The following is a 24,724-nucleotide window of genomic DNA, read 5'->3' on the forward strand; positions in this document are numbered from 1 at the left end:
GGGGCTTTCTTCCAAACTTCCCAGGTACCAGTAACCAAGCTCCTTAGATGTCTCGATCCAAACTCTATGGTGCCTCTCCCTCAAGATTCTGAATTCCATTAACCCCAACTCTTTGTCCCCCAAGTCTGAGGGAAGTAACTGCTTCCTACAAATACTACCCCTGTGACATTTTCCTTTGGAATTTTAAAGCATAAAGACATACTTATAAATTATACCAATTTTTAAAATATCAGATATGCTACATTACATTCAGGTTATTTTAACATGTCTTATTTTATTTTTTCTTATTCTTACATTTTCAGAGATTTCCAATAAAGGCTAAGTTATAATTGTTGTATCAGTACTTATGAAATGGAAAAGATCTACAATAATTCATCATTCACATGTTTGCTTCACTTTGCCCCAGGGGCAAAATTATGGAGAGCCTGAGAAATAGAAGATGAGAGACTCACATATCCCTCTTGATTTGGGGACAATTTCCTCTTCTATAAAATACAACTCACGGAGTTACCACAGGTATCTAATAAAGCATTTCTGTGGAAGCACTTAGTAATCGTAAGTGCTGTGTAAATGTGTTTTTACTACTGTGACCAACTGTGACTAGACAGAAGAAGGAAAATATGATGAAATAAGAGAGATGGAAAAAAGAGAAAAAATTGAAGAAAGTATTCTAACTCACTCAAATATACACTGGAGATTAAAAAAAAAAAAAAAGAGTGAGCCTCTGTTTTCCCCATCCATTCAACCTTGATTCTCAGTCTACATACCAAAGATAACCTTTGAGACAGAAGCCGTTTGTTAACATACAGCAAATACTGTTTATTGCAGACTTTCCAGCTGACTCATGTGAAAAAGGCACTATGAAAATTAATGAATCTAGATAATCTCTCTAAATGGATTTATGTTAAAATATACAACATTCTTACATAACATCTGTTTTATATATGTGAAATAATATAACATTTAATGACAAAAATTGTGTTTCCAAAAATAACATTTGTTGAAGGTTAAGTGTCTTTCTTTTCTATATCTAGACTCTTTCACAGGATTAATATATGTGTAAATTAAGTGTTTCTTATTACCAGAAAAACTTGATACTGATAAACACACAAAATGGCCCCAATTTCCTTTTAACTGCTAATATCAATATTCAGAACTGAGACCTTTATTAAGCAAAATACTGTAACTCACACCACTGCAGGCTACTTCCCGTGACAGATTTTGAATATATATGACCTCTTTTCCGCTTGTGCTTTCTCATACATAAGAACACAGAATAGATAATAAGTAGAATATAAACTAAATCAAAATACAGCTATACAAGGAATTGTAATCAACAAAGCCATGACAAATAAAATGTCTTAAGAATGCTTCATAGGTTTATATTTGCATGTCCAAGGCCTTGTTGCATTTTATAGTTCATTAAATGTTTTGACTTTTTAAAAAACTGTTGGCATTAAGAACTTTAAATAAATCAAAATAGTCTATCACTGAGTATGTCAAACAAGAGACTTAAGTAGGCAGAGGCTAAAGTAAGCTACACCGTGAATGACACACATTATTATGGTCACAGGCAAAACGGGAACTGTTTAGATTTTGATTCCTGGGCAGTCTCTTCATTTTGCTGCAAAAAATAAATTCACCACTGTCAAAAAATGCCTGTTTATACATTGAGATGAGGATGAAATAATCCGATAGAGGAAACCTCAGCTTAGTAAACAAAATAGTTCCCAAGGTCAAAAAATTCTATTGAAAAATTTTCAGTTTTAGTAAAAATAACGGGCCCAGAAGCAAGTCCTCTGCATACTTATGTTTGCATTGTTACTTTATGGTGATGAATTAAGTATACCAAGAGATAAGAATCTGACATTCCCTTCATGGCTTCTTAAAACAAAGCACGTTGGAATAATGCCAAAACTTGAAATGGAGTTTAAAAACAAACATATGAAGAAATTAGTGACTGCTTCCCTCATCAAAAGATTCCACTCCTGAATCGCTAGCAGCAGCACTGATTTTTTCCTGTCGTCTTCGCATGATCTCTTGCAACTCAGAGCTGCCATTGCTATCCTGAAAAATAAACATGGTTCAGACATGATGGTTACTGGTTTGTGCAGGCTGCAGGTCACATAATCAAACTGCTCAGGGTCAGAGTCTGGCGTGTTTTTCTTCTAGCATCTCTTGGAGGAAAAGTGAAGGCTGCCCTTCATATAAGTGACGCTCTGGACTCACTAACATATCACATTAATATTTTTTTCATTTATAAAGTGTCTAAAGGAAATTCGTCCACCATGCCTATCAATTGAACATGATAAAGATAAATCACTAATGTATGTGGACTGCTCTAGAGTCCCTGGGAGAAAGAGGATATATGCACAATAAGCATAATAAGATGGGAAATTATCAAAGAACCCTCTTCAACTCAGGCAAGATACTCAGCTCCTTTTGGGGGATTCTAAACCAGGCCCAAAGATTAGGCTCAGTATACACCAAGTTTCCCTCCATCTGGTACTGACTAGCATCATGTCGGCTATTTCCTTTCCAAGCCTCCCCTCAACCCCTGTGCACCCTCCTTATCCCACTCCTGTCAATGGGAGTTTCTGGCAACACAGGTGAGTAATCTAAAAGATGAAGTAGATGCAAGAGAACAGTGTGGTGGAGGTGGTGTGGCAGATGAAGAACCTCAGGGAGTCAGTCTCTGCCTCAATTCACAACCAGAGAAACAGGACCAAGAGACCAGGAGGAAGTGGGCAGTGAGGGCAAATGACAAAGACAAGGAGTCTAGGCTGAAGGTGTCCAGCAATGTTGGCAATACGGAACCTTCGGCCATACCCTTAAGAAGTCATTCATACACTGCCAATAAAATTAGAATGTATTACAAGGGTAACAAAACTGCCTCAGGAAAGCTCTAATCCTTATTCAAATTCAGTATGCAGAAAGCCTAATATAGAACCCCCAAGGTAAATGTCACAGGAAAAATTTCCAAGGGAAATAGAGTTTCTCTTGACTGAGAAAAGTTATGGGGTTGGATGCATGAAGTTATTTTACTCTGAGTTATTTAACTAATGAATTTGTATAATATACCTACTAGAGATAATTATGTATCAGTTTCACACCAACGCCTATGTCCTTTTAAGTCCAAGTATAATTTTCATGAAAGCTATTAAGAGCTGTGAGGCATAACAGTTGGAAACTACTACCCTTACAAGTAAGTAGAGTAGGATACCAGAAGTTTATGTATATCCAATCTAGAAAACATTTACTCTCCTGCTTCCATACAGACAACTATGACCAAATAATTACTCTTCAGAGCTCCCTCTTTTCATGATCCCTACCTAATATTCTGATTATTTAGATGGATAACCAGGCCTAAGACACACAGCTAGGGTTTTAAGACCTTATAACCTCTAACCTACTTGAATCTCCACACTAAATATTAAGGACAGGGAAAAGAATTCTGGCCTCGTAGGGCATTTGCTCACTCAGGAGTGAATGTCTACTACTGTCTCAAAATTAAAATTCCTACAGACATAGGTAATGCATATAAAATGAGAATATTAGGCTTTTCATTAAATGTCCAAAAGGATATGCTCAAGCTTCATGTTACATGAGCATTTATAACAAATTAATCTCCCTGCAAATGGTCATTGATGGTCTCCAGGGACAAATGACAAAAGCTGAGTCAAATTTCATTAGCTCTGTATGAAAGGAAAATTGACCAATACGGACATAAACAGATGATTGCAGAGCTTTCTGTCTGCAGTTCGCGCTACTGACACATGTGGAACTCCACCTTGGGGTGACAAGTCGTACCTCTAGTGCGGCTTTTTGTACGGTGATTTGGTTAAAGACTCTGGCCCCTTCAGGGCAGACTGTCTTCAGCTCATCTTTATTGAGAGAGAAAAGTTGTGCACCATTTAATACTCCAAGGCTATTGACAGTCCTAAAATAACAAAAGAAAGGAAAAGAAATAGAGCGTTAAAAATATTGTCTAGAAAAAAGAAAAGAAAAATTTGTGGTACTGCCATAACCTCTCTTCTAAGTGTTCCTCACACTGGAACTCAAAAATGGCACTACACTGCTTAGTCAGGACAGTGACACAGGACACTGATCAGGAAGTATCACAGAAGCCAACTGGGTCTTGTATCATTATTGCTAACATTCCCTGAAATCTGGTGTCTCATGGGAGGAACAGATAGCTTTCTAGGGACCAGGCAATTGACTAACCAGTGTGTCGCATTTTTCAGTCATGCTGGGTAAGGGAGTTTATAATATTTAAATTTCCTTTACTATGTATTCTTCAAATAGTTTACTGTATCAAATACACATAAACTCTTAACCAATTTTTAGATTATAGATAAATGAAAACTTTACCATAGGTTTACTAGAGGAAAAGCTCTATTAGATTATCATCTATGATAGGTGATGTTATCTATTTTTTATTTGCCTGGAATCTTTTATTTGCTGAAATCTATATCCTGCAGCAGAAGGAAAGATTCTGCTGTGTCTCCTGTACAGTCTGGGGAGTCTAGCTAAGACCATAGTCCTACCCTGTGTAACCCGAGGAAGGAGAAAGAAAGCTACCAGCCTCTAAGCTGCAGACAATTGCTAAAGGGACCAATGATGAACAGACACCACCATCTAGAAAATGGGTGCTATCAAATAAATGATAGTTATTTCTGCTTCTTCTAATTCTTTTTAAGCTATAAATAGCTATACTCATTCCCTGAGAATGAAATAAATGCAGTTTGAGCTTTCATATTTTTAAAGATTCACTTGTGACATCTTAGTGACCAAAGTGAAAATGATGCATGTTTACACACAAAATTGTAAAGGATTCGCAGAGACTTACACAGGGTTGAACCCCTTTGACTGTAGCCACGTCTTCACATCCTCTGGTGTGGAGTCATAAGTAATGTTGACAACTGGCACACTCTGCCGTGGCACATGGAACTTCTTCTGGGCGGCGCTCCGACCGATGGTCAGTCTGTGGATGAGCTCATCTTGCACTTCCTCCATCTGGGATTTCCTTCCTGGAAGCCAACCCAGAGTCGGTTAGTTCTGAAACTCCTAATATATGTCCCTCTCTCTAAAACCCCAATGCTAATAATTCTCTGACCCTATAGGAATTCTAATCTAGCGTTCCTACTATCTTTCCTCACTTGCATCCTCACTCGGTATAAATTCTATGATGAGTTATGAAAAGCACTCCCTAGCTCTTCTCCTCTCTCGTCATTGCACTCCTTTGGCAAAGCCCTAGCCCTTGTTAAATCTAACTTTCTGCTTATTCTGCGCCTGTACCTGCACACTGAGTATAACACAGCAATGCTGAATGATCTCATTTTAAATTCATGAATATGAACCTCAGCAGGCGGTTAATGCTCCCTGACAGTCATACTCTACATGTCTTTAGGCCAGTAGTTTCAACTGGGGGAAACTGTGATCCCAAGGGACATCTGGTAATGGCCTGCGACACTTTTGGATGTCACAGTTGGGGTGGGATGCACAAAACATTTTAGTACGCACAGGTCATTCTCTACAACACAGAATTATCCAGCCCCAAATGTCAATACGGCTCAGGTTGAGAAATCCTTTCCGAAACCTAGACCATATAATTGCCGCTGTACACAAGTATTTGATGCCTTCTTTCTCTGCAAATCTCCAATACCTACTCCCCACCTTACCCTGAGCTTATGATCTCACTTTCCTAATTTCTGAAAATAATAAAGAAGTCAGAAGAGAACCTCCATATATTCTCCCGGCGCTTCTCCCCGCCAGCACGTTCCCCACACACACTGCCCTTCTCCTTCCTATTACTATAGGTGAGCTGTTTTCACACTCTTAAGGCCAGCCCTCCCATGTGTGCCCACACCCATGTCCTCTATTTAAATACTTTGACAGTAATTTCTCGCATACTTGTCCTGTTGTCCTTTTTCTGAATTATTCCATCAGCATACAAACATGCTGTTATTTTGTTATTTTTCTCTCACCTTCAAATAAGCCCTTTCTTGACCCCATGTCCCCTCCTAGCTACTGCCCATTTCTCGGCAACCCTTTCAGCAAAACTGTGAAAACCTGTCTATACTAACTGACTCCAAGTCCTGTTCTCCAATTTTCTCTTGAATTCGTTGCCATTGGGCTTTGGCCCCCTTCCTCCACTATATTTTGCTAAATAAACTCCGATGGCCAATTCCCAGTCCTTGTCTCATTAACCTCAGCAGCATCGGGAGGTGTCTGCTTGAAACACTTCCTTCTCATGGCCTCCAGGACACTATTCTCTCCTGATTTTCTTCCTGTGTCCCTGCCTCTCCTTCTCAGTATCCTTTTCTGAATATTCTCACCTCCCCAACTAAGTAACGTGAAAAGTGCTCCAGGGAACAAACAATCCTCGGACCTCTCCTCTGCCTGCACTAACTCCACCAGCGATCACTGTGGCTAGTGTCTTGACTCTAAATGGCATTTAAAAGCTGACAACTACCAAAAGTACTTCTCCAGTCCAGACTTTTCCTTTAGATCCACATATGCCAACTGTCTACTTCCTGTATTCGTGTCGATGTCTATTAGATATCTCTAATATAACATGTCCAAATCTGTACTGCTTATCTTCTTCCTGAAGCTTGCTTTTAGGCTAGACTTCCCAACTTAGTTAATGATAATTCTATTTTTCCAGTTCTTCTGGCAAAATACGGTGGAGCTATGCTGAGTCCCCTTTGTCCTGGATTACATCCAATCCATCAGCACATCCTGTTAATCCTACCATCAAAACATACCAAAAATCCAACCACTTCACTCCATTTTTTCTGTTACCAGCTTGGATGAAGCCACTAGCATATTTACAGGTCTCCCTGCTTCTACTCTCCACCAACCCACCCCACCCCTGTTTTTCATTCTTTTCTGAACACAACAGGTAAAATGATCCTTTTATGATGTAAGTCAGAGGGCTGGCTGAGTGGCGCAATGGTTAAGAGTTGGCTTGGGACGCCAGCTCTGAGTAGCAGGGCCCCGGTTCGGATCCCACATGAGGGCCAGTTATGCTGCACCCTCTACAGCTAAGATGGTGAACAACAGCTCGACCTGGAGCTGGGCTGCCGTGAGTCGCTGGCGAAGGCGTAGGCTGCAGTGGGGCTGGCTGGCAGATGCCATGAGCTGCCATGAGCGGCAGTCAAATGGCCAGCGACCCATCTGTGTCAGCCGGGAAGAATGCAATGATCACAATACCAACATGGGCCAGTGAAGCGACGTCCTCCACAACTAGACTGAAGAACCAAAGGACAGTAACTTGTCTGTTCCCCTTCCCTGATTCCACAATAAAATCTTTAAAAAAAAATGTAAGTCTTCTATTGCAAGTCCTCTGCTCCAACCCTTCCCATGTGACGCAAACTGCTCCAGGAAAAGGCCTGGATGGCCCCCTCTGCTCTCCGCCGGGGCCCCTCTTCTCCAGCTCACAGTGGTTTCCTCAGTGCTCTTCATGTTTAAGAGCCTTGCCTGGAATGCGCTCCACCCACAAATCCACATGGTCCACTCCTCTCATCCTTTCCATATCCCCCATTAAAAACTGTGACCTCCTCCCCAATAGCACTCCCTACCCACAGGTTTTATTATTCCCTATACCACTGAGCACCTTCTAATATTCATTATCAACTTAGTTGCTTATTTATCTATCTCCTTTCATTAAAATACATGCCTGATGGGAAAAGGGAGTTTTGTCTGTTTTGTTTGCTTTACCTGTAACACCTGGAACAGGATCAGGATTCAATAAATAATCACTGAATACATGAATGAAAGAGGCATTCTGTTGACTTTTTCACTGAAAGACTTTGAAAACTATCGCATACAAAATCCTAAAATCACATTGCTAATTAGTAGCAGAATTTAGCTAGAACTGGGTTTTTTTTACTTTGAATTTGTGGCTGTTTTATGGCCAAGATCACTGAAACTGCTTTAATTAAATTACCTACTCTCTCTCTCTCTCTCCCCTACCCATTTTATGCTTGTGGAAAAGGTGTATAAACACACACACACACACACACACACACACACACACACACAGATACATTATTTGTATGCCTTCAAGGATTAAGTTCAAAGAGCTGATATGGTAATCCACTTAACTGATTAACTTGGCAAGTGGCAATGACCTGGTCACTAAGGGAGCTTTTGGTGACCATTGTTCTATGATCTTTTTTTTTTTTTTTCTTTTTGGGAGAGTGCTTTAGAGTGTTTGATGTACCTGGGAAATAAGAAAGTGTGAAATAATCATGTAGTGTTATTTCAGTCTAATTTTTTTTAATGCTTTAAGTATTCAGGGAACCTTTTGAAGAAAAAGTCAAAAGAAAAGTAAATAACAGAAAGGGAGGTAGGCAGAGAGAGAAGGAGGGAGGAAGAATGAGGAGGCGGGCAGAGTGAGAAGGAACATTACTGTTACATTTAAGTAATAATACAAGGCATGCATTTCATATGTTAACTCTTTTAAATCACTACATCATACTGCCATACAACATACGAGTACATCTCAAAGGACTAAAAAGGGAAAATTACCACCACATTGAAAGATTTAGTTCCTTATCTCCTGACTTGGCCCCTAATGATCATCTGCAGTGCACAGCAGAACCGTCTTCCAGTGAGCACAAAAACCTCCTGTAATGCGCTCCTGGCTTTTGGTTTCCACTTGCAATGTTCTACACAACAAACCAGACTCATTTTATACCCCTTTCTAAAGTAACACTTCTGATTACAAAGGATTAAACTCAAATAATAAGGTATAACATTTCAAAGGAAATGGAAAAAATACAAAACAACCAAAGCACTGATATCTTCAAGAGTGATAAGAGAGAAGCTTTTGAACCCTGTGATAAATCAGTTTGAATAGCTTAGATGACATGGCTCCAAGTCGCTAGTTTGAATAGGCAACCAAAGCTAACACTTCAGCAAAAGGAGTCTGGCTCTTGCTACTTGTTACATTTTAAAAGCAGGCATGTTGACTTTGCTCCTTGTTCATCGTTATTTGGTAACATTTTTATGAGTGAGTATTCATTTTATAGTTCCTTTCATTTTATTTTTATCACAAATCTAGGCAGTAAGCAGAGAATATATAGGTAGCATTATAGGCATATTTTGAGTGAAAGCTGGCTATCAATAAAACACGTCTATTTGGCACTGTAAGACTGTTCAGAAGCCCCAACATTCATTCAGAAAAAAATGTTCTCCAAAAGTTCTCAAGCTATAAAAAAAAAAAGAACAAAAACAAAAAAGTTGTTTTATAAAAAGAAATATATTTAATATGAAACTATGCTTTTGACATATCTTTAAAAAGAACTTTATATAAATAAATGTCAAGTTTCATTATTTTAAGGAAATAAATACATGTGTTAATTTTGGGAGAGATGTTAAACTTTATATACCAATGTCACTCTTTTAGTTATGAAAAACAGACTTGAAAATGATGAGTCACTATTATCAGGAGAGTTCTCTATCTTTAAAGTATTCTAACTATGCATCTTTCCCATTAGGTTATTCTTAGTTTCTTAGACTAGGACAAAGAACAAACTGTCCCAACCCAGAGACTGTTCCAAATGGGGACTGGATGCTTATGAACTCTGATCTGAGGCCTGGAAAACGAGTGGCGCAGTGTCAAAGATTACTGTGCTGACGTATCACAGGAGGGAGATGTTATAAACTTGTGGTAAGAATGAAGAGAGAACAGTCATTTGTTACAGGAAATTTTTCCTTAGGGAAATCAATAAAAAACACAGAACTTTCTCATCTCAAAACTATGTCTTTGAAAAAATATAAGCATCTTTAAAAAAATACACAATTTTTTAAATTTAGTAGCATATTTACACACATACATTCTCATACACACAGAGTCACATAAACAGTTGGTTTTGATGCACATAAAGAGCTAACTGTTTTCCCCAAACTTCATTTTTTCCATTATTTTTTTGATAAGGTCAAGAAATAGATAAGGAGGTGATTTTAAATTGGCCACACCTTGGGAGAGAAAGTAATGTATAAAAGTGGGCTTATGCTTCACGTATTTAATCAGAATTTCTAGAACAATTAAACAGTAATAGTTTGTTTTCTTTTTTATTTTGTAATTTATCAAGAATGACCACAACTGAATAGATGTGGCACTGACTTACTGAGATGAGAAAAACAGGAGGGTAAAACGGGAGTGAAAGATTTAATAATTTGGTTTTGAACTTTAATCTTAAGCATCAAATCTGAATAGTTCAATACATGTACCTAGATGTCAGGTGAGATTTGATATGAAGACAAATTTGGGAGTCACTTCTTTTTCATCAATATAGATAGTATTGAAAGAAATGGAAAGAGATTGATTATCTACAGTAAAACTGTGTTTATGGAGAAAAGAACCCAGGACTGAGCCCAGGAGAGGCCATACTGAGAGAATGAAAGATATCTTTTCACACACACACCTTTTATACACTTTTATCATATTGAGGAAATATCTTTCCAGCTCTAGTTTCTAAGAATTTTTATATACCAAGTATAGGTAAAGCAAAGTAATTTTATAATATTAAAAAAAAACATAATTTGAAGATTAAACAGACTTGCCATGTACTATTGTATAAGGCAAAAAAAAATAAACATTACCTTAGAATTACTTTCAGTTTTCAAATTATATACTACACTGTTCCCAGTACTAACAAGGAGAATCCAAAGTTGGCCATAGTGTCTTTTTTTTTCCATTTATTTAAATCTGGTTTTCATAGAAATCATTCATATGAAAAATCAAATTTAAATTTATGAAAAAAAGTTGAAGTCTAAATCACATGAGATCTAAATTTGGTGGGCAAATTTTAAACTGCTGTTGGCAGGTTGATTACACTAAGCTAGTGTGCTTGCATATATGTCAATGGTGCTGAGATTGAAAAGTCTTGAGTGATTTTGACCAATATGACACATTGTAAGCAGTCAGTAACTATTTGCTGCTATCATCATTAGCATCACCACTGACATTTTGGGCCAGATAATTCTGTTGAAGGCGGGGGGGGGGGGGGTGTCCTGTTCATTGTAGGACGTTACTAAGCCAACCTGGATTTTACCTATTAGATGCCAGTAGCAGCCACCCAACTGTGATCAAAATAATGTCTCCAGATAATACCAAATGTCCTGGGAGTAGGTGGGTAAATAAAATCATCCCTGGCTGAGAGCGACTGATCTAAATGCTGTATAGGCATTATCTCATTGAATCCTCACAATTATCCTATGAAGTAGGTGTTATTTCCCTCCACTTTCAGATATTGAAGTATAGAGAGGATTATTATTATATTGTTGAAGGTCACACAGCCAGTAAGTGATGTTTCATTGTACATACTCAAGCATCTCTGGCTCCAGAGTCTTCATTCAACCACCACAATGTATTGGAATATGTGTAGAAATACATACATTAGAGAATACAAAGAACTTCCTGTTTCTCAGAATTACTTGGAGGATGAGAAACTAGGTAAAAACCTTTGCAATCTATCAAGAATCATGCAAGTATAAAGGGCTATTATTTATATTGAATAATATTTAACAATGGTAAAACTAATACTAGACAATATTTTACTTAGCACTGCTTTTAATTTGCAGAAGAAACTACATCTTTTGCTTCTCCGAAAAACTTACGGTCTACAGGAAGTTGTTTGTGTCTCTGGCTATCTCGCACAATACTGCCACCACTGTCACTGGAGCTGCTGTTCTGACGGGTAACATTTGCTGGGACCTTTGACACAGGAACAGGCGCTGGAGTAGAAGGTGGGAGGGGCACAGGGACAGGAGCTGGCGTTGGAGGAGGTGATGGTGCAGAAGGAGGGTCAGCTGGTCTCGGACCATGCTCCATCCTTTGTTTCTATAAAAAGACAAACAATTAATTTGAAATTGTAAAAATATAAACTTGGCCTAGGAAAACAAATTATACTTTGACAGGACATTTTTGGCTATTTATTTGTAAACTTACTTGCAAATCCATAGCAAATTTATGTATGTGTATGTACATACACATCTTCAATCCTATATAGTATAATAATCATTAAAAATCATCTTTTAAATATTCTACATATTTGCTCAAAATCAAAAATGTTAATTAAGGAGTCAAAAGGATATACCAGTAGTAAATAGTAGTGTTAGTAATAGTAACAAATATCAAGAAAATTAAACTTGAACTTGGAATCAGACACAACCAGGGTAGGTCAAAAGAGTTCTGATTATTTTATAATTTCCAATAATAAAAACTTCTAATTGTACTGGAAGTCTAAATATCAACAGCATAAAACATTACTTATTCTTTTAAATGTATGTTATATTCAAAAATGTTTAATTCTGTTTCCAAGTAATTTGTTAAGAAGAGGGGCAATATTTCAGTAGATAAAAGAACTATGCTTTAAAGTAAACAACTAATTTTAAAATGTTAATTTATTCAAGTCATAACCCTTTGTGCCATCATCTTAATGCTAATTTATTAAAATTAGAAATTTTCCTTGCTAAAATAGGAATATTGTGGGATAAATGGTGGTGAGGGTAATGGTATAGTCTAATTCAATGATTATGAGAGCAACTCAAAAACATATATTAGAAAAAAGGTTGTGTGGGGATTTGTATTAAAAAAGGTAGATGTAATAGAATACACATTAACTTTCAGTAACTATTAAATCATGACTGTTAGGCTATTATAAAACAGTATTTATGTACAGTCCCTATTAAGCTACACACTATAGCTAAAACACTGAATGAAATAATTTTAATTAATAGATAACTGCATTATAACACGTTCCAAATTCTCAAAAGGCACTTTTTTTTTTTTTTTGGTAGAATCAAAGATACAGAGCAATGGACTTCTAATTTAGATAAAGTTTCACTAATGCACACGCACAGTTTTAATTATTCTGAAATTCACGATTTGCAGATAAAATGCAAAAAAGCAGGCCTTTTGGTAATCTGGTTCTTTGGTTAGAACAGTATTTACTTATTTTTAAATTGGCCCAAATATAAGGTAATATTGATTTTAAAAGAGGCCTCCCCAATTTCCACAGAGATCAAAAACATAAAAATACACACCACACACACATATCACTTTTAAATTAAATCATTACTCAAAAAACAACACACCATCATCATAGTCGCCTTCACAGCAAATGAGTTACACCTGTGGAAACCAGCGTGGGAAGGAGTCCAGGTCCTTTTCTGCTGTCTCTTTAAATGCTACCACTCACTAGCCAGTGGGTGGAGAAGGTGGGGAGGGTATAAAACAAGGATGAAAGCAGAACTGAGAGAGGTGTTTATAATGTTGGTAGATATTGGAGGGGGCAAGGGGGAAGAGGAAAGGAGAGAGGCGCAAGGAAGGAAAGGAATAGGGGTTGAGTTTTATGGAGCACGTCATGGAGTTAGATGGGAGAGAAACTGAAATTGCTGACCCCCTCAGCATTCAAGGCCTAGAAACATTTCTAATATATTAAATAAAAGAGTTTATATATTTATTATTATTCCCCACAAAACATTGTTCCTATATTTGGGCCAATAAAATATTTAAAGAAATCAAAGTACAGCAAACATCACCAAAATGTAATACTTAGCACACACCAAAGTCATCTGATTAAAATATATGCAGTGTTCCCTTCACAGGAATGTCCTTTGTACGTTATTGCATGAAGGGTTAGTGAATTCTCACATTAGGATTTCAAAGGGTCAGAGTTTAAATTGCTGTTTTTAAAGCTTAAACAAATGAAAAATGCTATCAGCTCTGCATTCCATGATATGATTCACATTTTCTGCTTTCATAAAAACAAGAACAGCTAGTGTTTTGCTGTCCATCAAATCACATTGTGAAAAACTGAATACACTGTGTATTACTGTCACAATGGAGCCTGAAGACAGGCTCACCAGATCTTCCGTGCCTCATTTCATTTTTCTGTCATTGCTATATGATGCAGCTTTATCAGTATTGCCTCGCAATAGGCTTAAATATTATACATGTATATTAGAGAGGACCCATATGAAAAATGTTCATGAATTATGCTGTAAATTTTATTTACTTGCATATTTTCCCCTTTCTTAATCCTCTCTTCCTGCCTCATGCTTCCAACCCCTGGAATAAAAAGAAGGAAGGTGCCTTCCTCAGATCATTCCACCCTCTTCTGAAATGGGAACCAAGTCATCTTTCCTTCGGAGACTGATTTGTCATTCTTGGTGTGGAGGAAACAGGGTCAGTATTGACTCTTGGACTCGCTTTTCTATGTCCCTCCCTATCTTCTCCACTCCCCTTTATCTACCATCCAATATACTGCTCTTCACCTCAGTATTTCTGTCTCTTGGCTAATTGTGCTTGGAGGTAGAGACTCCAATGTACTCTCAGCTTATGGAAAGTTTCGAATAGCAGAAATGCACCCAGAACTTTCTTCTCTTGAACCAAAAGTACTAAAGCTTCAAAGCCAAAGAGAGAAACCTTGATCAGCTCTTCCCACTGTGCCCGGGGCTTTTCAGCATCAGCACTGAAAGGCCCACATCCCTACAAACCCCTCCACTGTGAGCAAACTGGGGTGACTGGTCACCTTGGTGTGGACTTATTTTTGTACCGTAACAGTCACTTCCTATCTCTTGCCTTTTATCTTCCACAAATACATTTAAAGTTCTATTTAAAACCAAATCTGTCTTTTTCTCTTTCTCTGAAAGAAGTCAGAATTACTAGACCCCATGGAAAATTTATTTTCTATTGATAATTAAATAGGAATGAGTCCCTTTTTATTAGCCACTAAAGCTGAGTAGAAATTCTCCAGGATTAAAGAAAGTTATTTAGAGATAAGCTCCTGATTCATGCAAGACATTGCTTCAAGGGGAAATTATGCAAGCAAGCCCAACAAGGCCATTAGAACTGAACTGTTCTTAAAAATTTAACCTACACAGTTTTCCTCTATTTTTGGTCCCTTTGGAACTCTGTGGTGAAAACTAGGCACAGTTGGAACATTTGGAGGGTGTTAAGTCCAGAGATTGAATCAAAAAAATTATATTAAAAATAAGTGTCATGAGGGAACAAATGTGGGTTACCTCTGACAGCTCGCCAAGTAATTGCTATTAGGAAAATGGAGCAAATCACATCAAATGGGAAAATTAACACAGGAAAGGGAACTACAATAATATCAATTATAATTCACATCAAATATCAGAAAATGTGAGCAAATTAGTTTTTGACAGTAAAATTACCTGCCCACAAATCAACCAGTGAAAGAGCTTGTAAATATATAATTAATTTCCATCACTCTTATCCAGCCATGGAAAACTAATTATATAGACACACACACTGTAAACAGAACAGAGTATTTCAATAACTAGTGCATTAGAGTATTGTATTTTTAAAATAGTAAGATTATGGTTCATCTTATTCTTATAGCTTATAAAGAGTATACTTAGTGTACATTAAATGTAAGACTAATTCTTTTTTAAAGCTGAGTTTACAAAATGAAATATACATTCATGGTGTGTTTTAGTGAGCTTTAGTTTTGAACTTATAAGCAGTCTAAACAGAAAATGTATAATTGTGCACACATACATGTTGGGCAGTAAATTATATACATATATATGTATATGTACATACAGAGAGAGACAGAGAGAGCAAGACAGCAGGGATTTATTTGGGAAAATGTCAACATGTGCGGCAGAATAAAAAGTAAACATCCTTTTCTAAAAACCGTACCTCTAACGAATAGATGAGTAGAGTGTTCTGAGCTTAATTTAAACACGTTTTAAATAACTGAGCATTATCAGGAAGTTGGTCTGCTGGAATGAATATAAAGACATCTTTGCTAAAATGGCCACTTGCTGTCCAGCAATATCTGAATGTCTGCACTGAGCTTGAAAAAGAGCATTCATAACCTGGGAGCAATTAGTAGAGCTAGCGGTTTGGTCGTTACCTGTAGAAAACATTCCCACTTTTAATTTAGGGCTATTTATACATGAATACAGAAAATAACACAATTTTGCATCCAGGCTGGATTGTGGGGATCATGAAACGTGACTGCTTCCATTTCACAGCTGAGCAAACTGGAGCACAGAAAAACAAAATGCTGTCTGTAAGGTCACACAGCTAGCCTGTGGCAGAGCCAGCACTAGAACACCCGTCTCCCAGCACCTAGACCGGGGCTTTTCCACAGTATCATAACGTCTCTTGCTAAGACACACAGGAGGCAGGAAAATTTCTGTTGCATTCACAGGACCACACTGACCAGACATATATAATTATTTGTATCTTGGTAGAGTCAGAATATCTATAATTATAATAAAAGCACATAGACTTAATAATTAATAATAAATACAAGGCTTCTTTAGTCAAGCCCTTGAGTCTATTAGAAATTACAGAGGGCGAAGGCTGGTTTCTGTTCTTGGGACAGCATGAGAATCTATATGGGCAAAAGGGTGTTTCCAGCATTGAAAAGTCACAGAGCTAGAGGACTGGGAATCAAATCAAAACAAATATGGGAACCTTTATGTGGCAAGTAGATTCCAGGGGGGGAGAAAGCACCCTGAATGTCTATCTGTTGCCCACCTAAATTACAAGGCCCTGCAATGCTCTACAACAGAATTTTTATTAAATGATATGTCGTTTATTTTCATTTTTCCATAATCTCTCCTAAGCATTTACTTGCTTTTCCCCTGTAATTTCATTCAATATATATTTTTTTATGTTCTACATCTTTCACAAATTCTTTATACCTCCCTCCCTTTTATTTTTAAAACTTTGCTAAAGTCATGGGGGAAACACATGAGGTGGAAATAAATGGCTGTCTTTACAAAACTGTTAAAAATCACTCCAAAGGTGAGGATATTAAATAGCCTGGGCTCTCAGGGACATCAGGTGGCAATTCAACACCTATTCCCTACTGGTGCCAGGTACTAGCATCCCTGCCATCAGAAGACAATTTCTAACCAAAAGTGTGAACAATAGGCAAAGGCTGCTTTTGTGTCCTTCCCCCAGGAGCTGCTGTTATTTATATTCTTCATTACAGGGAACATAAGGGTAAAAAAATAAGTCACAACTGTGTGCATTTTTAAAACACAGGGTGACTTATAGATGCTACATGGAAACAGTTTACATCTAATTCCCTTATTCCACCATTCACAAAAATGTCTACACTCTAATGAATTATATAATTTAGATTATTTTCCTGAATTATAAAAAAATAAAAGAATTGAAATCCAAGGAATAGATGCATCAGGCAGAAGTCCAATTCCAAGGATGGTGACTGATCAGATCAACTTTCATCAAAGCACAGTGCGTGGTAAAACTATTCTAAGATGTCCCTTTGAGCACTCATACAGTGAAAAACTATATGTTTATACAAAATAAGATGACCGTCTTTTCTAAGCACTATCCTCCATGCTAGCTGAGTCCAACCGAACATGGGATGTCTGAGCATCCCCCAGTCCTGGGTCGCAATCCTGGCCTCACGCAGCTGTGTGGCTGTGGGCAAGTTACTTCTCTGTACCTTAGCTTCCTCGGATAGGAAATGTGCCTACTTCACAAGGTTGTGGTGGGAATTAAATGAATAGGTATTTGTAAAGTGCTTAAACCATGCCTGGCACACAACCTGAGCACTGATCACTGGCATTGTTGACCTTGGAGTATAATATTATTGCTCTCTGTGAATGCGAAGGAAACTTAAGCAATGAATCATTAGGTATTTTTGCATTATACAGAACAGGGATATAAAATGTTTCTGTAAGAAGTTGCTTTAAATTCCTTCAAAATTCCGGTATTGCTGGAAGGAAGAGACAGAGAAAATGTGTGAGGCCATTTCTGAGGAGAGTGAGGGCCACTGCTCCTAAAACACCTGTAAAGGCAAGAGCAAAGCCAGGGCAGTGGCTCCTGGACTGGGCTCTGGACAGCAAGCTTTTAGGGAGGGTCTGCTCAGCGCCAGGCTTTTTTTCTTCCATGTTTACCGAATGCAAGGTGCTGGCACTCAATCAATATTTGTCAAATGAATGAATGAGAAGATGAAGACAGCATAGAAGTGCTTTTGATATGTTTGTACAGTGGAGTTCCATAAGGTTAGGGTGTTAGGATCACTGGAATCTACATAAATATGGTGGTACCTTTACTGTCATTCTGAAAGAAGCTGCAGGATTTTTGTTAGATATTTTACATAAAAATATCTGGTAACTGTTGTAGACATATAAAATGATTGACATTTACTTGCAAGGATGCATTTTTTCCATCTTTATCTAATCATTATGTGTGTGTGTGTGTGTGTGTGTGTGCACGCATGAGAGAGAGAGAGAGAGAGAGAGAGAGAGAGAGAGAGAGAGAGAGAGATGCTTTGAGAATAGAAATCCTTTTAGAGTAGTACTTATGCCAGATAGCAGAGGGCAGGTTGTCAAGCTTGCTTATTAAAATTTCATAAGATTTTGGTGGTTTTGTTGGGTTCAGCCCAATATTTTCAGGAAGTATTAAAAAAATAGATTGCTTTTAATACCTGTTAAAATCAGGGCCCTCAACCTACAAACACACACACACACACACACAAACACACACACACACACAGCTTCTGTAAACATTTCCACATACATCACTGCATTCAGAGTTGCATCCAGAAATTTTCAGAAGACAGTTATATAGTGTTAAAAAGTTTAAAAAGAAACAGCCCAAATGGGCAATCCCCACAAGTTTCTATTTACATAAAGTAGCAAAACAAACTCCTGAAGCTTGTGAGTACTTAAAACACTTCTTGGTAGTGCCAAAGTTGACAAAACTACAAGATGAGGCTCTGTTCAAGAAAGAAGGGATAGAATTTATGTTCTCAAAAAGTACCCTCTTCCTATGATATGTATTTATAGTTTTGGTTCAATTTTAGACAGAAGCAACTTTGAAACAGAAAAGTCATCTATCTAGGGCTCAAGGCAGGAATCAGAAATGAAGAAAACGACAAGACTGATCAGTAAACAGGAAAAGGTTGGAGAGGTTAAACTCCATAGGAAATCCCAGGTGGGGGGAAATAATTAGAATTTACATTATTTACGAGTTTTAGGTATCTTACTTTATCAGAGTTTGCCCATTCCTAGCAATCATGCCCATAAATAAAAACAAACTCGGATAATTGTTTCCAACACCTAAAATATAAACTCTTGGCTTCAGCTCACAAAGGGATATCCTTTGTGAATAGTGTCTCTTACAGGTTATCATGAGTTAAATATTACAAAGAGTCCAGAGAGCTCAAAGGGGATATGCTCTATCACTCTTTTCGGCATATGTTTCAAGCATACATACACTCTTTAACACTGTTTATGGCATTCAGTCAAAAACCCCTATAGGAAAGAACATGGAGAATTAGCATTTATAAACCAGACAGAAGCCTATGTTATCTCAGGCAACCACATATCAAAATCAGAAAAATAAGAACTTAAGAAAGAAAAAGGCATTAAAACTAAGTTAGAAAATCCACTTCAAAAATCCATGGGAAATGGAGTAGACCATACCTTGAATAACTCAAACTCCTTCTTTGGCATCAACAGCTAATGACAAATGATGAACATAAAATAAGTACATAATATACATGCACATCAGGCTAGCCAAACACAAGCACAGCAAACAGAATTGCCATTGCTATCACTTTAAATTATGAAGATATATAAATTGTACCCTAACTCTTTATTTTAAACATTTGCTTGATTCCTGGATTCTAATAAGGCCAAAAGTCACTCTGGATAAGTGCAGGACCTGTACTCATCTTCAATGCCACGAGGAGCCAGAAGCACTGAAATGAATGGTCATGGCAGTACATGACAACAAGTCTAGGTTTCGACAATGTATTTTACTAAGCTTAGGCATGAACATTAACTGTTTCTCTGCATATTCTGTGTAGCTTCTACTCAAATTTATGACTTTATTATTATTTGGTCAGATGTGATCTCTTGCTCAACATTCTGAAAATTAAAAGAATTCTTCCTGGGGACATGAGAAAGAAGGCACCACAGTTTCAGAGTCCATACACAGGATAGTCCATCTATTCTGTCTCTGCTGGCAGATTTAACTCTATAGATCCTGTCATAGACCAAAAATCTCAATACTTTAATATCAGAGAATTCAGATGTTAGGGTGAATGAGACAACCAGGATCGCTGAAATCCTGGAAATACGGCATAGGACTCAAGAACTTTTCAATGATCAAAAAAAGACAGCCTGACCCATGTAACCTGTATCATAAGTGCATTTTAACCTTAAAATCAAGAGAGGAAAAATATTATATCCTATATAGATACATACTCAGGTGTCAGTGTAAGGTGAGGTGAGTTCAAGGTTGGTCAGTGGCAGAACATTTAAGAGAATGAGGGTGAAGGCCAGAGAAGATGAACCACTGTATACCCCAGCCACTCAGTGCCACCATCTAACAATAGGAAGCCACCAAATAGGAGGGCTATGGGTAAGAGTGAATAGGCAGAAATACTGTTTCTCAAAATGTCAGAAATATTGTAGGGTGGAAAAAAGAGCATCCAGAGAAACAGTTATTTAATGGTAAACACTTTGAGCCATTTCCTAAAGAAGTAAACCATAAAGCATATGTATAATTCTTCCATATGTCTCTCATCATTGCCTCCGAACTACCCTAGAAAAAACTGTGCAAATTGTAAAACAATTAAGTCTCAAAATGATTAATACACAAAAGGTATCTAACTCCTTTTTTAGAGTGATGAATTTGAAAATTTGAAAACGTTAAATTTTGCTCAAAAAATCGTAATTACCTGTATGGTATGCGTGTACGGTGGATCAGCACGCCCTAATCCAGATTCTGTAGGTCTCACGATATCCAAAATATTATTTGGCACAAATCCAGAGTCTCCACTTGCATTTCGAACTTTCCACCATTGCTTCCTATCATCAAGGATCTGTCATTACACAAGAAAATAAAGGCGTTATTTCTGTACAAAAACCAATCTATGAAGGAATTCCATTTTTATTCCTAGACCTAGAAACTATTTTTACTTCTAATAAGTTGACTTAGCATCAACATATTGTAGGATGAAGGATTCCTAGGGATTACACTAAGTATTGCAATTATTAGTATAAAACAGGTATGGATCCACTATCGTGAATGTACCCATGGCCTGTATTACCTCTCAAGAATGTTTACTTGCAATATCTCTGAAGTACTTATAGATAACCAACATGACTATGTATCGTTTCCATTCTTTGAACAGAAAGAAAAAAAATGAAAACTTTTTTTTTTTTTTTTTTTACAAAAACTACTGTATCCCATATCACATCCCACATTAAAGAAGATAAAGAGATTTGGGAGTCATGGTAGATTATTCTCACAATCATTAGTTCACTCACTGCTGGGTACATTTGTGCCAGGGTACTAGGATATGAAGAAGGAAATGTTTTGTCTTATTAAAATAATCAAAACAGTATGGTACTGGCAGTAAAACAGACACACAGACCAATGGAATAGAATTGAGAACTCAGAAATAAGCCCACATATATATAAGCAGATAATTTTTGACAAAGGAGCCAAAAACAAACAATGGAGAAAAAAAGCCTCTTCAATAAATGGTGCTGGGAAAATTGTAAAGCCATGGGCAAAAGAATCAAACTAGACTGCTATCTGTCATCATATACCAAAATTAACTCAAAATGGATCAAAGACCTAAATATAAGACCTGAAACATTAAATTGCATAGAAGAAAGCATAGGTACTATATGGACCTTGGGTTAGAGATTATTTTATAAATTTGATCACAAAGACAAGGGAAGTAAAAGCAAAAATAAATAAAGGGGACTATATCAAACTAAAAACCTTCTGCTCAGCATAAGAAACCATCAACAAAACAAAGAGGAAACCAACCAAATGGAAGATGATATTTGCAAACAACACCTCCAATAAGGGGCTAATATCCAAAATATATAAAGAACTTGTACAACTCAACAACAAAAAAACAAACAATCCAATTAAAAAATGGGCAGAGGACCTGAGGAGACACTTCTCCCAAAAAGACATACAAATGGCCAACAGATATATGAAAAAAATGCTCAACTTCACTAGATATTAGGGAAATGCAAATCAAAACCACAATGAGATACCACCTCACACCTGTTAGAATGGCTATCATCAACAAGACAAGTAATAACAAGTATTGGAGAACCAGTAGAAAAAAAGAAACCCTCATATACTGCTGGTGGGGATGTAAATTTTTATACAGCCACTATTGAAAACAGTATGGAGGTTCCTCAAAAGATTAAGAATAGAATTACCATATGACCCAGCAATCCCTCTTCTGGGTATCTACCCCCCAAAATCTTAAAACATTTATCTGTAAAGATATATGTACTGCTATGTTTATTGCAGCATTATTCATGGTGGCCTAGACATGGAAACCACCAAAGTGTCCTCTGATAGATGATTGGATAAAGAAGACATGATACATATACACAATGGAATGCTACTCAGCCATAAGAAAAGTTGAAATAGTGCCATTTGTGACAACATGGATGGATCTTGAGATTTTCATGCCAAGCAAAATAAGTCAGACAGAAAAAGCTGAGAACCCTATGACTTCACTCATATGTGGGATATAAAACTGAAGATTAAAAATGACCAAGACAAACAAAGAAACAAAAACTCATACATACATACATACAACAGGTTAGTGGTTACCAGGGGGTAAGGAGGAAGGGAGGGTGATAGTAGAGGGAAAAGGGGACAAAATACATGGTGATGGAAGGAGAACTAACTCTGGGTGGTGAACACACAATGATGTTTTATAGAAATGTACACTTGAAACCTACATAATTTTACTAAACAATGTCATCCCAATACATTTAATACAAATTAAAAATATATATATTATGGTGGATCTACAACTGAATTGATAAACAGCCTTGATTCCAAAATGAGCAAATCCCAGGAAGGAAGAGCACAAAGTCAAGAAATCCAACCCACTGCCCCCACTAAAAACCCAAATAAACTAACATAAAACAGATAAAGCAGCTTCCCCTCCTAAATATAGATATCTATAATATACTCTATCCCAGGTTAAATACAATAATATTGAACAACAATTTCTTGACCTCAACATCTCTTTGAGGGAGGTTCAGATATATACCAAAAGAGGAATATAATAAATCCACTTTTAATTATTAAGAGTACATAAAGGTAAAATTCTATCACCTCTAAAATATCATCCTTAAGAACTGAGAGCTCACTGTTGTTCCTTGCCACAAAATCATACTTGGATTTGGCATATTTCTTGGGTTGTGTTACGAGTGGGTCATAATTTCTATAAAAAGAAAGGAAAAAGATTATTCTGCAAGCTCTTCCTAAAGCCTGAAAACAGAAGTCAAACATTAAGACAAGCCAATTCCTACGAGAAAACATTCTGAGAAATTATTTTGATAGTTCAGTTTTACTATATTTTATAAAATATGAAAACTAAAAGAAACTTAGGAGTTATTACTATTAAAATGAACAAACTATGACTAGGGCAAAAATAAATAATGCAAAATCATGAGGCTAGTTGGTACTAAGCCAAGTCTAGAATGTAAATCTATGAATTCTCTAACCATTAAATATACATACTGGATATTGCTTTGTTAATTAGCATCACTACCATGAAAGAATTAGGATAAAGATCATTGTTAGCATTTTTCATAAAATTAAAGGAGACTGAAGATAATTTCCATAGTGGTAATTTAAATTATATGTTGATTTCACTAATTTAAGCATTATGTTCAATTCACTAACCAAATACACATTTAAAAAATTATGACTAAGTGTCAATTTTTAGGAAAGTTTTATCCAGTCATCTAAACTGCAAGGGGAGGTATGGATTAAGTAGAAGACCAATATAACACTTCCCAATTAATTAATTAATTCACTATAAACTTATTTTAATAGTAAGAACATATCTAAGAGTTCTATATTTAAAAAATAAAAATGTTTTTCAAAAAACAAAATATTTCTTTTAATCATTAAATTATCATCAATAAATTTAGCAGCATAATTAAAAATACTTTTATAGGTAATACAATAAAACCTGATATATAGGACCGGCTGAGTGGAGCGATGGTTAAGAGCTGGCTTGGGACGCCAGAGGGCCCCTGTTCAGATCCCACATATGAGGGCCAGTTACACTGCCCTCCACAGCTAAGATGCTGAACAACAGCTCAACCTGGAGCTGGGCTGCTGTGAGTCGCCTGCGACGGTGTAGGCTGCAGCCTCTGTGGCAGTGGGTTGCCATGGGCTACCATGTGTAGCCAGCAGCCAGCGTGAGTGGCCAGCAGCCAGCAGCTGCAGTGAGTGGCTGTCCAGAAGCTTGCGACTTATCTGCCTCGCCCAGGAAGAGCGCAATGATGTTACCAACTTGGGCCAATGAAGCAACGTCCTCCACAACTAGACTGAAGAAAAAAACGACAGCAACTTGTCTGTTCCCCTTCCCCCAATTTCCCAGTGCTGTTCCCATCTTCCAATTCCCCCATAAAAAAAAATCTTTTGGGCCGGCCGAGTGGCGCGATGGCTAAGAACTGGCTTGGGATGCCAGAGAGCCCCGGTTCAGATCCCACATATGAGGGCCAGTGACACTGCCCTCTACAGTTAAGATGCTGAACGACAGCTCAACTTGGAGCTGGGCTGCCGTGAGTCGCTGGCGACGGCATAGGCTGCAGTCCCTGTGGCAGTGGGTTGCCATGGGCTACTGCGTGTAGCCAGCAGCCAGCGTGAGCGGCCAGCAGCTGCAGTGAGCGG

At 37.3% G+C, this 24,724-nt stretch overlaps 1 protein-coding gene across 4 annotated transcripts in view; it reads right to left on the reverse strand.

The window, feature by feature from the left end:
* Positions 1–253: 253 nt before the first annotated feature.
* Positions 254–24,724, reverse strand: part of EPS8 (EGFR pathway substrate 8, signaling adaptor) — a 74,381-nt gene continuing 49,910 nt past the window's right edge. For all 4 annotated transcript variants that reach the window (XM_019643304.1, XM_019643303.1, XM_019643306.1 and 1 more), the window contains 6 exons: positions 23,153–23,261; positions 20,727–20,870; positions 11,632–11,854; positions 4,850–5,030; positions 3,811–3,940; positions 254–2,067 (listed from right to left, as the gene is read on the reverse strand). In XM_019643304.1, the coding sequence (XP_019498849.1) occupies positions 1,954–2,067; positions 3,811–3,940; positions 4,850–5,030; positions 11,632–11,854; positions 20,727–20,870; positions 23,153–23,261 (901 nt within the window). In that variant the 3' untranslated portion in view covers positions 254–1,953. The remainder of the gene's footprint in view (positions 2,068–3,810; positions 3,941–4,849; positions 5,031–11,631; positions 11,855–20,726; positions 20,871–23,152; positions 23,262–24,724) is intronic.

The sequence above is a fragment of the Hipposideros armiger genome, unplaced genomic scaffold (assembly GCF_001890085.2).
Source record: "Hipposideros armiger isolate ML-2016 unplaced genomic scaffold, ASM189008v1 scaffold_76, whole genome shotgun sequence".
NCBI classification, from domain to species: domain Eukaryota; kingdom Metazoa; phylum Chordata; class Mammalia; order Chiroptera; family Hipposideridae; genus Hipposideros; species Hipposideros armiger.